Source organism: Uranotaenia lowii, chromosome 2 (genome assembly GCF_029784155.1).
Source record: "Uranotaenia lowii strain MFRU-FL chromosome 2, ASM2978415v1, whole genome shotgun sequence".
NCBI lineage: Eukaryota > Metazoa > Arthropoda > Insecta > Diptera > Culicidae > Uranotaenia > Uranotaenia lowii.
In genome coordinates this window covers 302,106,662-302,123,270 of record NC_073692.1, presented here as the reverse complement: position 1 = coordinate 302,123,270, position 16,609 = coordinate 302,106,662, and the positions used below count along the sequence as shown (strand labels likewise).

The 16,609-nt window shown below is 37.7% G+C and overlaps 1 protein-coding gene across 1 annotated transcript in view; it reads left to right on the top strand.

The window, feature by feature from the left end:
- LOC129742822 (uncharacterized) overlaps positions 1 to 16,609 on the top strand; it is a 48,431-nt gene that overhangs the window by 10,918 nt on the left and 20,904 nt on the right. Inside the window, exon 2 of the mRNA XM_055734762.1 lies at positions 13,503 to 13,617. Coding sequence (XP_055590737.1) covers positions 13,503 to 13,617 — 115 coding nt within the window. The remainder of the gene's footprint in view (positions 1 to 13,502; positions 13,618 to 16,609) is intronic.

The window sequence follows — 16,609 nt, the reverse complement described above, 5'->3', positions numbered from 1 at the left end:
CTACAGCGCAAGCGGGATGCCACCAATGCCACTCATACATTGCGGTTATTAGAGTGAGACAGTTGCGCTGAGAACGGACGCTCGAAATTTGACGTTTGTATTGACATCGACACTGATTTACAGTTTTCGGTTGTTATTTACCGAAAATTTACGGCAAAGCGATTTGTTTACATAAAAATTAAAGAACTTCGGTACATCATGAATCGAATCACCGAACTCGGTAAAAACAAGACGACAGATTGATCATTTACCGAAAATTTTCGAATTACAGAACAGTTTCTGTAAACTAAATTACCGAACTCGGTAATTTTGATTTACTGTGTAGCGAACCCAACCGACAGTTCGGTTTTCATCCCTTCAGGCCTCCTGTTTCGAAAATAATTCCATCTAACTGTCGGCTGCAGCGCGTGACAGTTTTCGGCAGGACTGTCACGGTTGACTGTCGTGCCCATACCGTACCCATGCCCGGCCGTATGCGCTGCTGCTCGGATCGAATAGATCGAACGAGCCATCTATTCGCACCTAGCAGCAGCATACGATCGGCGCGTAACGCGGTGTGTGGTGCCGGTGCAGGCTAGGCGATATGATTACCTTCTATCCTATGGGGTCCTATGAGGAGGGTGATCGGGGTGATCACCTCCCCTCCCCCCCTTAAGCGAGGAAGAAATTCATACCTACGCTCGTTCGAAATTAACTCGGCCCGAGCGTGGAAGATAATTCAAAGCGAATCTCGGCTACAGTCTGACGGAGTAGGTAGTACTGTCATGCGAAATTCAACGCATTGAAAACTGTCACGAAGATTTTCCCAAAACTGTCACGAAGCTTAAAAAACTTTCATACCCACGAACAAACGTTCGCATGAGGTAAAACGAGGCCTCGCTGTACATCGCACGACCGCTCCTTTTAGAACTGTCAGGGAAGAAATATTCGGAAAGCTTTCATCGAGGTGCACGTGGCGCAAGAATACTGTCGTTCGCCAGTACTTTTCGAAAGCCTGCTCCAGAGTTCCATCGACGAAGTTTCCAGAGAGTTACACCATCTTTTATTGTCTGTTATAACAAGATGATGATGATGACTGCTACTACTGATGGACCGTTTGAACTTCAAATTAATTCATTGAATACTAATTTTATACATCAAAAAGTCGGTAGCCATATAACAGGCGTTTACCACTCACGATGGTCAACAGAATTAACAAAAAAAACTTAAACTTATATCCTCTAATTTACTACTAAAAATTTTGAATAAAAAAATCTTACATGTCATTACAAATTTTACGCTAATATGAGATATTCTGCAAGAAAACAATTTAGTTTCAAATTTTTTTTTTGTTTCTGGTCAATTTTACATTTATTTTTTTTTTTTTTTTGATAAATTACACAAGGCCAAAAAAAAAAAAAAAAAAAAGGCTAGTGAAGTAGACAATGTGCAACTCGAGACCCCATACACCCAACCTTCGGGTAGTGGTCATATCACCTCTTGTCTGCAACTCCGATTCTCTACCTCCCCGTGGTACTAGCTGGGGTGCGAGCAACCTTAGCGGAGATCGGGTACCCAACCCCGGTGGATGCTTTGGTCGCATGCAGAATGAGTTAGGGGGCTTCGCACGCGTCTGTTCTCCATGTTAGGGGCGGCGTGCGGAGTGCAACAACGTCCTGGTGGTGTTCGGGACCCAAAACAGCAACATCACGACGGTCCTCCTGCGAGATAGTGGGGTTAGCTGCGGGCCTTGCGAGCCTGTGACTACTAAAAAACATAAGCAACGAATAACGAACAACAAATTTCGGATGGAAATCGGCAAAGACCCACGCGACGAAAAGGGACTAGCGATTGGAAACTTGGAACATGGAACTGCCGATCTCTAAATTTTGTGGGCAGTACCCACGTGCTCTCCAACGAATTGAAGAGCCGCAAATTCGACATCGTAGCGCTGCAGGAGGTATGCTGGAAGGGCTCCACGGTACGAACGTATCCAGATGGTCGTGCCATCTACCAGAGCTGCGGCAACACACACGAGCTTGGAACAGCTTTTATAGTGATGGGAAAGATGCAAAAGCGCGTGATCGGGTGGTGGCCGATCAACTCACGAATGTGCCGGTTGAGAATCAAAGGCCGGTTCTTCAACATCAGCATCATCAACGTGCACAGCCCTCACCTCGGAAGTACCGGTGACGACAAAGACGAATTCTACGCGCAGCTGGAGCGTGAATACGACCGTTGCCCAAAACATGATATCAAGATCGTCATCGGGGATTTCAATGCTCAGGTCGGCCAGGAGGAGGAATTTAAACCGACAATTGGAAGGTTCAGCGCGCACCAGCTGACCAACGAAAACGGCCTCAGACTCATTGATTTCGCCGCCTCCAAACGAATGGCCGTACGTAGTACCTTTTTTCAGCACCGCCTCCCACACAAGTACACCTGGAGATCACCGTACCAAACTCAATCACAGATCGACCACGTTTTGATCGACAGCCGGCACTTTTCGGACATCATCGACGTCAGATCCTGTCGGGGCGCCAACATCGAGTCGGACCATTATCTGGTGATGGTGAAGATGCGCCCAAAACTCTCCGTAGTGAACAATACGCGAAACCGGCGCCCGCCTCGGTTAAATATCGCGCGACTGAAGCAACCTGAGGTCGCGGCAGACTACGCGCAATCGGTCGAAGCAGCGCTGCCGGCAGAGGGCGAGCTTGACGAAGCCCCTCTCGAGGACTGTTGGGATACCATCAAAACAGCCATCAAAAGTGCTGCGGAGAACGTCATCGATTATGTGGAGCGATCTCGACGGAACGACTGGTTCGACGAGGAGTGTAGGAGGGTGATGGACGAAGAGAATGCCGCGCGGGCGGCAGTAGTGCAAAGAGGCACCCGTCGAAATGTGGAGAATCACCGACAGCGGAAGAGGCAGCGAGTCCGACTTTTCCAGGAGAAAAAGCGCCGCCTGGAGGAGGAGGAGCTCGAGGAGCTGGAGCAGCTGCATCGTTCCCAAGAAACACGAAAGTTCTATCAGAAACTCAACGCATCCCGCAAAGGCTTCGTGCCGCAAGCCGAAATGTGCCGGGATAAGGACGGGGGTATCCTGACGGACAATCGTGAGGTGATCAAAAGGTGGAAGCAGCACTTCGATGAACACCTGAACGGCGCACATGCAGGAGATCAAGACGGTGGGGGAAGGTACATCGCCGGCGTAGCCAACGACGAAGAGGAGCCACTCCCAACGATGAGTGAAGTTAAGGAAGCCATTCGCCAGCTGAATAGAAACAAGTCGGCTGGGAAGGATGGCATCGCAGCTGAACTCATCAAAATGGGCCCGGACAGGTTGGCCGATTGCCTACACCGGTTGATAGTCCGGATCTGGGACATAGAACAGCTACCGGAGGAGTGGAAGGAGGGGGTAATATGCCCCATCTACAAGAAGGGCGACAAATTGGACTGTGAGAACTACCGAGCGATCACTGTCCTCAATGCCGCCTACAAAGTGTTGTCCCGAATCCTACTCCGCCGCCTCACGCCACAAGCAAACAGATTCGTGGGAAGTCATCAGGCCGGCTTCATGGAGGGACGGTCTACGACGGACCAGATATTCACATTACGGCAAATCCTCCAAAAATGCCGTGAACACCAAGTCCCTACGCATCATCTATTCATCGACTTCAAAGCCGCATACGACACGATCGACCGTAACGAGCTATGGAAAATCATGGACGAGAACGGCTTTTCCGGGAAGCTAATCAGACTGATCAAGGCGACGATGGATGGAACGCAGTGCTGTGTGCGGATTTCGGGTGAATTGTCGAGTTCATTCGAATCGCGCAGGGGGCTTCGACAAGGTGATGGTCTATCCTGCATGATGTTCAACGTGGCGCTAGAAGGTGTTATTCGACGAGCGGTGGGCGAAATGCGGGGCACGATTTTCAACAGATCCAGTCAACTTATCTGCTTTGCCGATGACATTGATATAGTCGGCAGATCATCTGCGGCGGTGGAGGAGATCTACCGCAAACTGAAACGCGAAGCAGGAAGGATTGGGTTGATGATTAATACGTCCAAGACGAAGTACATGCTGGCCTGCGGATCCGAGACCGACCGAACCCGCTTGTCCAGTAATAACAAGGTCACGATCGACGGCGACGAGCTGGAGATAGTCGAAGACTTTGTCTATCTCGGCTCACTGGTGACCGCAGACAATGACACCAGCCGTGAGATCCGGAGGCGAATTATCAGCGGAAGTCGTGCCTACTATGGTCTCCACATGCAACTGCGGTCGAGAAGACTTTGCCCTCGTACGAAGTGTAACCTGTATATGACGCTTATTAGACCGGTTGTTCTCTACGGGCACGAGACATGGATATTGCTCGAGGAGAAGAACCATCTTTGGCGGCATACAGGAGAACGGAGTGTGGAGGCGAAGGATGAACCACGAGCTCGCGCGACTCTACGGCGAACCCAGTATCCAGAAGGTGGTGAAAGCTGGCCGGATACGCTGGGCTGGACATGTTGCGAGAATGCCGGACGACTGTCCTGCAAAACAGGTGTTCGCTACGAATCCGGTAGGAACAAGACGAGCGGGGGCGCAACGAGCGAGGTGGTTAGACCAAGTGGAGCGTGATCTGGCGAACGTGGGGTGCCCGAGAAATTGGAGAACGGTTGCTATGAACCGAGTGAATTTTAGGAATTATGTTCGTCAAGTTATGTCGTGAGACGGAATACTATGTAAATAAATAAATAAGGCCAAAAAAATTTCATTCTTCCAACGTGCAATGACTAATGCTAAAGTCAACGTACAATGATAAAGGCATTTTGACTAACTTGGACACCCTGAATCTAAATATGCAATTTTTTTTATCAGCTTTTGTTATTGAAATATCTTATAAAATTAGTTATTTAAGAAATTTCCACACTTTTTTTACAAGACTTAAAATCAAAAACATAACGTTTTAAAATAAAAGTTTCAAATCAATTATCAAGTTTTCTCTTAACTTCAAGTTATTTTGAATTCTGCGAAAAAGGTTATAAAGTTTTCCATTTGTTTCTTCACCTCATTCAATGACTTCTACTTTTCGTCTTTATTTTTTATTTTAATTTTCAAATAAATTAACCAAATTTCAAAGTAGGTACAGTTTTTTAAATTTCCTAATAATTCCAAATTTTTTGATGAGAAAAAACCTACTTTCCAACTTGTGTTCTTTCCAGGACCCAATGTTTCTAATGGAAGTGACGAAATCTACAAAGCTGGAAATCTTAAACTTTTAAACCCCGGATTGAAAATTTATAAGCTTTTCATTTATTTTTGTAATATAAAACCATGTTTTTGCCTTTCTTACAGAAAGGTATAGTTATCGGTCGATTTGGGAAATCCTTAATTATGGGTCTTAGATATACCTTTATAGGTACCTTTCGAATCAGCTCGACGAGTTCAGGCGATGTCAGAGTATTTTTTGAAATGATCATGTTTTTAAAAAAAACTTTGAAAAGTTCGAAAAATGATTTGAAGTAGCAACATTAAAGCTAAGTTTGAATGCGCAATGCTTACTAAATTTGTATTTGCTTTGTGCTTCAAATATTTACAACAAAACTTGGAGTTCCTTATTTTATTTTTCCTTATTGATCATTCACGAAATTATCCATTTCCCAACATGTTCTTTGCTAGTCTTATTGAAAATGATCTTTAAAGTTTATATTAAGAACTTCAATAATAAGATACCTTTTTTGGTCTATTTTTTTGAAAATTGGAGGAATTTTATTTTAGAAAATGGTTTTATATCTGACTTTGATCACTGCCACTCTTGATATAAAATCAAATTCCTTCTTTTTTATTAAATTAAAATCAAATATAAACTTTTGAATAAATCCTTCTAAGTTCAGATTTTTTAAATCATAAATTCACATTTAAAGTCGTGTTTAATTTTTTTTCAAATTCAAAAAACTACAGAGGAATTTTTCAATCAACCCTTCAATTGAAAATGAAGAAAAGAAATGTAAACATTCAACATATTTAATAACAATTATTATAAAATTTCTAACAATTTTTAATCATGATTGATTTTTAACCTTATCAAACGTTCATTTTAGATTTCAGATTGATTTTTTCAAATCTGTATTTTAGAAATATATATGTTTTTGATCTGAAAACTAGACTGTTGAAAATTTATTTCGAGCCAAATTTCTAGCTAAGAAAATTATTTTGAAAAATGTATCAATGATTTACCGGAAATAGCATTGATTTCAAACTTTCATTATGATTTGTTTTTAAAATTTTTATTAATTTTTTCAGTAAAATTCATACTATTTTGAGTTTATGGGATATTCATGAGAATAAAAGTGGTATTAGAAATCATTTTTTTAATTTATTGTTTATTTTTTGTATTGTTATTATTTTTGGATAAATTTGAATTTTGAAGACCCCCCCCCCCCCCCATGGACGGGTCCTTCGCACGGGCCTGCTTGACAACATTCAATGGCATTTTGATATGGTAGCCCGTTGAAGGTAGAATATCATTTTCACATTACAGTCTAAGTTCAGAACGGTTTTCTTTCTTATGTTTCTTACTTAATATCAATATCTTAAGTCTGCAAAATTCACATTTTTTCGATGTGCCCAGATTATGAGGAAGGATGTTGACTAATCTGAGTGCAATTGCGCCAGTTGTTTTCAAATGTTCAAATAAGATCCTCAGTTTAATTTTATATCTGTTTCTGGAATAAATATAAAGATTTTTTTGGGCCATAGGTTGATATTGTATTTACGGTTCAGATCCTCATATTTTGCCAATTGTGAGTTCTAGCTTTGAACTTTGTTTTCAACCTTTTTCCCATATTTTCCATCTTAAAAAAATTTCCATTTACACATTTAAAATGTTTTAATTATGAAGTTTTCAAATTTTATTTTTTTGAATATACCACAAACATCAATTCGTAAAGCTATCGATTTATAAAAAAAATCATTGGTAGGTGAAACTCGTGAGGAAAATATTATGAAAAAAAAAACTTTCTATAAAAATGTACCATTTTTTATTGAAATAAACGATAAAAATGTCGCAAGATTGGTAAATTGTCACTAAAACTCAGGGCCATATTGAGCCATCGGGGGGTCCGGGGCAATTTTTTGCTCGGGGGGCCCTATGATTAGATTTTTTTTCAAATGCTATCTCAGAGAATACAAAACATTACGTGTAAAAACTGGATATGAGCTCAGTTTACTGTCTTCAAATAGCCTTGTTGTCTGCGTAGAAGAGAGTTTCTGGTACCATCAAATTGTTATTGTTAATTTATCAGGTACAAACATTGCGGAGAGTTTAGACATTTTAAGCCATGAAGCACTGATTTGAGCTGCAAAATGCTAAATTTAATTCTCATTTGTTTTTGATACCCTTATCAACAACTAAAATTCTCTGATTTAGAAAAAATACCGGATGAATTAACCTCATGACAATTGGGAAGTACCATGAAGATTTCAAACATTCAATACAATTTTTTTAAAATAACAAAATAATTAAATTCAAATTCCATAGAGATACAGATATAAGAGTTTCAGAATTCAAGACTAAAAATCAGATTCAGAACCACAATTCAGTGTTTCAATTAAATAGTAAAAAAGGGATTCAAAGTTACAATCAGAGCCTAAGCAGAAATTGCACCAAATGTGAATCTTAATGTTATATCTTGAAAAACAAAAAAAAACGTTTTCATGAAATCATTATGATTATGATTTTTATCAAATAAAAAAATGTTATCAAATTGTCATTCTAAATGTGACAAAAGTGTCATTCGATGCCCTCGAAGCCAAAGAGGTATACAGAAGTGCAAAATGATCGATCAAAAAAAAAATCAGATTATAGATTAAATGTTTAAAAACACAGAATCAGCTATCATTGAAAAAGTTAGATAAGGAATCCAAATGAGTTTAATACCTTAAACAAAGATCCTGAGTTCTCAAAATTTAGAAAAACCATGAAACTGAACTTCAGTAACGGAAGAAACAACACAAGACTTGAAAATCAATGAACTGAATCTGGAAAAAGATTAGATTAAAAACATATAAATAAATATTCATGCTAAGAGAATCACTCAATGATATTTGCAACTTTACTATGAGATCGTTTTTATAATATTTTGAGAATGATCATTTGGAAAATGATATGCTGACTTCAGGATATTAACTATAGTAGATGATAAAATTTTGGTTAAATCAGTTGAAAATGTTTCAATACGAATTCCAAGTCTAAGATAGAAATTGGGATGTAAATTCAATAAACAAACTCTGTATTGCTGATTGGTTCAACTTAAGGGGGGGGTAGGGTCTAACAGGTATAAAAAAACACCATTTTCACGATTTTTTTCTAGAGCTATCGTTCAAACAAATGTACTCACATTTTTTGCATTATACAAAGCATTGTTAAAAGAACATTTAGTAATTTTTTCGTAGAAAAATATTGAAAAATGAGCCGGTGACGGAGCATTTTCGAGGATGCCGTTTAGAAAACAGGATTTGCGGTGGACACTGTATCTCAGCACAGAATCATCTGAAGTCAAAAAATCAGAGCAAAATATTTTTAATAGATGTTTTTCTGGACCCCAACGTTTTTATTTAACTAAAAAATATTTTTATGAAATTTTTGTGGCTGTTTGAAGTAAAAACTACGATTTTTCACTTAAAAATCCGCCATTTTTCACCTCTAAAATCTCCCCAAAGTAAAAAAATCAAAAAAGAAAAACGTTGGGGTCTGGTATTTTATATGTAGAAACTATGTTCCAAATTTGAAAAGAATCGGATAAGTAGTTTTCAAATGACGATGTCCACGGACTTTAAAAATGTGCTTTCGAGAAAAACGCGTTTGAAGTTTCTGCTCTTGCTTTCTTGCAGTATACGATAGGGGGAGATAAAGGCCTATAACTTCTACAGTTTTGCTTCAATTGACTTGAAAATTTGACACAACATTCTTGAAATGTTTTACAATAAGAAAATAAAAAAATAAAAAAATCGATTTTTTGAAAGTGTTAGACCCTACCCCCCCCTTAAGCAACTACAACTTTTTTAAAGGAATTTATTTTCAAAAATTGGAAGAGAAAAGGGCTGAGAATTTATAAACCAACGTAAATTTCAATAATAATGATCGAAAAGTGAAAAGTTGTAATACCCGGTATTCCTGGTTAATACCGGTACTGCCCGAGTAAGATTCTGAAATGCTGATTATGAAGTTTTTCTGTTCTCTCTTAGCATTGCGAGCCAGTTTTGGCGAAATAATCTGTTATTTTAGTGCAGTAAGCATTACTTGGAAAGTAAACATAAAAATAAACTTTATTATTGTTCAAGCCGTTTGTATGCATTTCAAGTCAAGAGATGTTTTTCTTAATTTTTCCTGTACTGTACAGAATATCCCGACTGACATGTTTCGATAAAAAAGAATAAAAATATGAGGTGTTTTGCCTCATATTTTTCTTGATTTTTGTTTTGAATTCGGTTCACATTATTTTTGTCCAGATATTGGGCTGAAATTCTTGAAATTCAATACCAAGATTTTTATATTTTTAGCTCGCAAATTGCAGGAGAACTTCTTCGCGGCTAACTCAAGGGGGGGCCCTAAACATATACAAGGGAAAAACTTTTCTAGATATTATTTCACGGGGGCCCTTTTAGTTATTATATACCAAGTTTTCATTCCGATTTTCAAGTTTTGATTTCTATTCAAAGATTTGTAGAAATTGAAGTAGTATGATTAAAGGAATGTTAAAACTTTTTATCCCTCGGGGGGCCCCCTGAGCCGGGGGGCCCAAGGCAATAACCCCTTTTGCCCCCCCCCCCTTAATCCGGCCTTGCTAAAACTCAATAAAAAATAAACTAATTGAAATATGATTTTCTGGTAGTTCTCGTACGAGTTTTCATTTAATCATTTGAAATGACCTTCTGAACTATGTTGGAATTATCATTTTAGTATTTTTACACCCTCGTTTCGTTTGTTACTGACAAATATTCCAAATGTATCTGACCTTCCAACAATATTATCTGTTAACAATTTATACATCAAACTTGGCGGGAGGTAAATCCATTACAAAGTTTAAACTCCACAAATACCGAACTTCATTAAGAAACCGCATAGTTACTGGCAGCTTCGGGTGCAACACATTTTTAATTAATGTTCTACCGCTTTCCGCTCAATATGTTAATGTCAATTATAATGAAATGCCGAAGTGGACCGAAAAGAATTTTCCGAAACCATCCTTATGCTGCCGCCCTGATGCACACTCAGGTAGCCTATCGCGGAACCTGTTTTTTTTTTTTAATTTCTGCTATCACAAGTACGCCCGTGGAATTGAGAGTTGAAATTTAAATACCATCGGTGAAAAAAATACAACTTGTTTCTCGACCAGAAACAAATTATTCACCCATTTACATCGACTTCCTTTCAACGCAAAAGCGCACGCCCATTGGGAAAACCTTCGGTGGGTTGCTGGAAAGCGGATGCAACTTTCCATCGGGCTAGAGGAGGGGTCTCTTTCTCTAGTAGATTGGAATCTGGTTGCTATCCCCTCCTTCAGGGGGGAAAATGTGTGCAACCAGCCAGCAGTATGGGAAGCGATGTTTTTACTTACTTACTTTTATCCGGAACTCACCAGCACCGCACCGCAGTTCCGGAACCACATTTTCCCCCTTCATTTCGCAGCACAGTTTTGCGGTTGTCCATCGCTTTGGTTGGCACGCTTAATCATCATGTTTAATTGCATTTTAATTTCTTACACATAGTGTCTACATGAGCTGGTCTCCGGGAGCCAGCTGAGCCATCGTTGTTGAATCAAGCGGAATGCTTACTAATGAATGGTAAGGTTCAGGAAGAGGAAGAAAAAAAATTGCAAGAAACCAACGGGTTTCGTGCTTTCATCAGGATTATGGTTTCCCCCTCTTTTTTGTGCATAAATGATACGTGCATAAACTGTTGCTGGGTAGATTTAAATCTGGTGCATAGCATTTCTAATTTTCGTTTTCATTTTACTTACGAATACGGTAACACAAATAGCAACTTTTTAATTAAAAAGCAGTTAACATTTACCAATGTGATGTATCTTTAACACTTAAAGACCGCATGTCGATAAAAGGACACATACTTAGGCAGAAACTGCGGTGATTCCGTGCATCCATGGTGGATAACCAAAATTAAACTGCTAATACCCTAAATTTTCGTACAAATTTGTGGGCAAAAACAAATTTAAATCTGACTGGAACATCCCCCCGAGCTTTGACTTAATGTAGAATTTGAAGTCTAAAGCAATAATTTTCCGATGTAGCTTAACTTGATCACCACATTTGGTATTTTGGTTGATGTTTTCAGATTTAGAAAAAAAAAATTCAATTTAGGTGTTTGTGAATTTCTTTTGTGATTTAATCACTTTACACTCGTTTTTATCGACCAAACACCACCAAAGGCGACCAATTTCTCAAACGGTCATTCGGATCCGAAACGTGCTCGCAATACGAGAAAAGTTTGCCGAAAACTTTTGAAAGCAGTTAAACGGAAAAATTAATTACTCTTCAACGAGCCATTTTTCGATCCAGCAGAAAACTTCCCACCAACCCAACCCGAGGAAGGGTTCGGACCCGTTCCGATTTTTCTCCAACCAAAAGCCGCTTTGCTTCTATCATCGAAGGATGATTTCCTCCTTAGGGGCTAGTTTTCCCTCCAAAAACATTCCCTGGGATCCTGATTTTCCAGAAGCTGCCGCTGCCGGCTGATTTTGAACTTTGGCTTTAACACTGGCAACTGGAAATCGACGATGAAAAGAAACTTTGTTGCACCCAAATCAATAATGTGTAAAAAAACATATATTTTGTTTTATGTTTAAACATATGAATACAAAATTTTCAAATTAAGATCAATAAGAGCATTAATTTTAAAAAATTCTAATGATTTTTAAGCCGATGTCTTAAAGAATGACACAAAATATTTCCGCCATTTTTATTTTCAATTAAGTTCTTGGTGTATGGCAGGCATATCGTGGCAACACGATTAACAACCATTTTTAATTAGTCAACTTTGTGTACTTCGAGAGAGGAGTGAGTTATTTTTTTACGTTTTTTTGCTATCACAAAAGAAGAAACAGTCGCAAACGAGATCTAGGTCACTGACTGTATTGGGAAATGGCTTGGCCAAATACATCCAAACTCAATAATTAGAAGCAGACAATATTGCAGTTGCACTCTAAGCGTGTTTACACTTTTTCAAACTCTCCTCGGTGTCCCCAAGTTTTTAATTGAAATTCAGTGTTGAGCCAAAATTTCCTGAACAATGTTACGTAGTGTTTGAGGGGTTGAAGTTTTTAAAAGTGTTAGGACAAATTATAAAATCTTTGTGAAATTTTATAGCTCAAAACAATTTATTTACAGATGCTTCGAGGTCCTTAAAAATATAACTAAATGTACTGCAGATACCAGCTTTATCGTAATATAAACTGCTTAAAATAACCTATATAAAAGTAAAAAAAATGGAACATGGAGAGATGATTTCACAAATTTTCCTGAGTTCTTATACAGCATTCCCTACTTTGAGTGCTGTAAAATTTATCAAATGTAATTTTTGTGAAGCTTAGGCGCTCCTAAGTAGTTATCTAGTCTTACAAGCTGTGTAAAGGGACCTTTAAATTCATAATGACCAGCGGCCGATAACCTTTTAAATCAGAAGAGCAAAACTTAAGATTTGCAAATTTATAATTTTAAAAGAGCTACATTTTAGTGTCCACTGCATTGAGTGAAGTTTTAATATTTTTATGCAAAATAAAAGCGTTCTATTGCGCAAACAAACGACAGACAGAAAAAGATTTTTTTCCAGTTTTAATAATTTGTTCCCGATGTTATTAAATCCCTTTAAGGAAGACAAAAAAACCCCAATAAGGCTAAGTGGTTTTAACATGTGTGTATATTCGTGTTCGAGTATCGTTCAAATTCGTTTTTAATGTTTGTCATTTACGTTTAGTGTTTTTCTATTCTTACTGTGCCTGTTCTCGCAATTAGCAACGATACGTACTATGCGGAACTGTAGGAATTGTACATACAGTCAATCGCCAAATTGATCGTACACCCATTATTAATTCCTAAATTTTGAGTTTTTCTGGGTAAAAAGTAAATAAGAAATAACAACTTTAATCCATAAAAAAATACCCCCGTTTTACTCTTTATCTGTGAAAAAAAATACAAATTATTTACATTTTCACGTCATATTTGAAAAAAAACACCCAGAAAATCACCATTTCAGACGTAGCAAAATTGATCGTACAGTGCTACTTTTTCTTAAAGTTTCAATAAAAATCTATTCATAGAAAGTAACAAATATTAAAAAAAACAGCTAAATAAGTATTAAGTATGACTTTCTTTGGAATCAAGCACTGCTTGTAAGCGTCGCGGCATCCAATCAACGAGGTTTTTTGGTCAAACTAGATGTAATGTTCTCCCAGATCGCCTAAATCACCGTTCACAGATCTGCCTTGTTCCTTGAATTTTTATTTTTCAGACGATTCTTGTCCTCCCACCAGAGGTGTTCTATCGGGTTCAGATCAGGAGACTGCGAAGGCGTTTAAAGTTGTTTATGGGTATTATACAGCAACCACTTCTGTACGACAATAGCGGTATGTTCGAGGTTATTATCTTGTTGGAAGTAGTATTCACGAGGTAGACCCAATTTATCCACGGAAAGCTGCAGGTTACGATTGAGATTGTTCAAATAACCCATCTCCCATCCATTGTTGATTCAATGAATTCCATGGTCCAGGTAAAGAGGCCAACATTGAACCCTACTGTCGTAGTCATTACTCCACTTTCAACAAGTACGCGGTACGACTTGAGAACGCGTGTTTGTTCTCCAAAGTTCGTTGCAAAACTAACTCAACGATCGAATTTAACGAAAGCATTCGTATTACTGTATTGGTTCAGTTGCTTTTTAACGAATGTTTTCCAACACTCCTCCAACCATGTGTTTCACACACACTGCCAGATGTAAGATTTGCATTTATTAGGCTGGTTCAACTCGTCATTCAAAAGGCTTACAATTTTAATCGTTATTAATAATTTAAATATTTAAATATTTTTACAATATCAACTTCATCCTACCACAACTACAACATCTGATTGCCGTTACTGTGTTTTACAGTTGGGACCAAATTCGTGGGCTGGAGCTCCATTCCAGGTTTTTTTCTGCACCATTTATCTACTGTCTATCCGATCCAAAAAGGTTTATTTTTGTTTCGTCGGGAAATAAACATTGTTCCAGAACTCTTTAGCATAAGCCTTAGCGAATACCAGTCGTTTTTTCATATTTACCGTTGATATAAAGGGCTTCTTACGGGCTACACGACTTCTCAAACCGCTCCTGTGCGTTACCTTCCGGACAGTATCTGCGCTGAAAGGTCTTCCGATAGTCCTAGCAACTCCAGTGGTCAATTTCGGAATACTTGTTTAAGGTTTCCTTTTCAAAGCTCGCACATTTACCCGTTCATCTGTAGGAGTCAAGATGCGTGTTCGTCCTCTTCCAGCATTATTTTTCACGGTTCCTTCATATTTCCACTTTTTGATGATGTACTGCTCTGTAGAGTGGGTTTTCTCGATAGATTCTGCTATTTCCCGCAATGACCTTCCGCGACAACACATACTCATTATCAACGATCGCGTCGCAATGTCCGTTTACTTGTGCTTGTTTGCCATTTTGATCACAACGCTTTGAAATTCAGCAAGAAAAAAAACAAAACAAACACTGCCCAAGAAGCTGCTGGGTGATGACATGAAACACTGACAAAATAAACTTCGCTTATCCACATTGGTCTTGTTTACTCATCACACATTTCAGGTCAAATAAAAGGTGTACGATCAATTTTGCATATCTCTCATTTGGGATTTTTATCAACTTCTCGATTTATAAAATAAGCAAACCATGTTTTTCAAAATCGTCGTAATCAGGTCAATATCTAAATTTGTAAACAATTAATGTGTATCAAAATCATAAATGTTGAACCACTTTTTCACACCAAATAAATGAAAAGAGTTGGTAAACCATGTGTGTACGATCAATTTTGCGATTGGCTGTGTAAGGTTAAATTTTTCATGTTTTCTATTATTTTCTTTTACCTGCTAAGTTAGCCTTTACACTTATTTAAAAAAAAATAGCAAAGTAAGTTTGGCAATGACAAAAGTACTGTAGCTAGGTTAAAATGTATAGAATAACAAATTGTAATTGAACTATAGTTTGAAAACTCTACCATTTTTTTTGTTACCTTCCGCAGACCACATTCACTCGACTGTTTATGTTTCATATTTCGCGCTTTTGGAATAGACCATGGTGATCCATAAAATTTATGTTGTCTTTCGCTGTTGGTAGCACAGTTTATATTAGTGAAGTTAAAAAGAAGAAGTTTGTTGCTTTTGGGTAGGAACGTAACTCTGCACCGTTGTGACAGTTTCAAATCACTCACAAAAACTTAAATCTGTGATTTTTCATGATTTTACATTAAATTTAAATACATTCTGTTATACCGAAAACTGAAAGTTCTGAAAATTTATAATATTTAAATATAAAGGGTGACAAAAAATACAAGAGTAGCATTTTTTTTTGTAGTATATTTTTGTCAGAAAGTGAAAAATTTCAAGAGTTTGTTTTGTTATGTCGTATGAATTAAAAAATAAAAGACTCCTTTAATGGATTTATCAATTCAGCATTTAGATTAAGAAGTTTGATTGTCAATTAAACTTTTCATTGATTATATGTTCTTACCCCTTTAATGCAGGACTTTTTTTTTATGAGAACCGCAATTATTGAGTCTTTCAGAGATTTTACTAATAATATCATTATAACTCGAAAAACACAACTGAACAGGTTTGAAGTCATTAATTTTATGAGAGTTATGGCCCATCAATATTGAACAAATAATCTATGAAATTGTTGATTTATTTCGATAAGCTTTGGCAAATTTCTATCAAACATTGTTCATTAGATGCAGAAAAGTGTTTGTGATTGATTAAGATGAAAACATTTGTTGGAATTGCCAAATTTGAAAAAATAACAGCGATTTTCTTAAAACAACTTTTTTTTAAATATAGATAAATTCAATTTTTCCGATTTTTCTGAATACCTTCTTCGATATCTCACACATACATTACAATATCGTGACAAAATTACCTTGGGCTAAATTCTTTCAATCTCCAAAATATATTTGTGAATAAATATAAATTTTCATGCCATTCCGAGACATGTGGATTTATTTAGTTTATCAACTACGAATCAAATTTTAAACGTAAATTAATGTTGGATTTAAACATACAATGCGATCACCATTGCCGTAGGAACGAGAGGGGGGGTTCTTGGAGGTTAAACCCTCCATCATCAAATGTTGAGGAACGACTAAAGTGTATCTAGAGTAACATTCTCGACTCAGAACTTTGGTGAAAACCACAAAATCTTATCCCTATTTTTCATAATTTTCTCACTTGTTGATAGAGTCTACAAGACTGCACTCGAAAAACGCTATCAAAAGTTATTCACAAAAGTGCATGAATTTTGGGTGCAGTCCTAAGTCTCGAATAAAGAATTTTCAATAAGACTTGACTCATTTGGGCTGCATGATTGCCCGA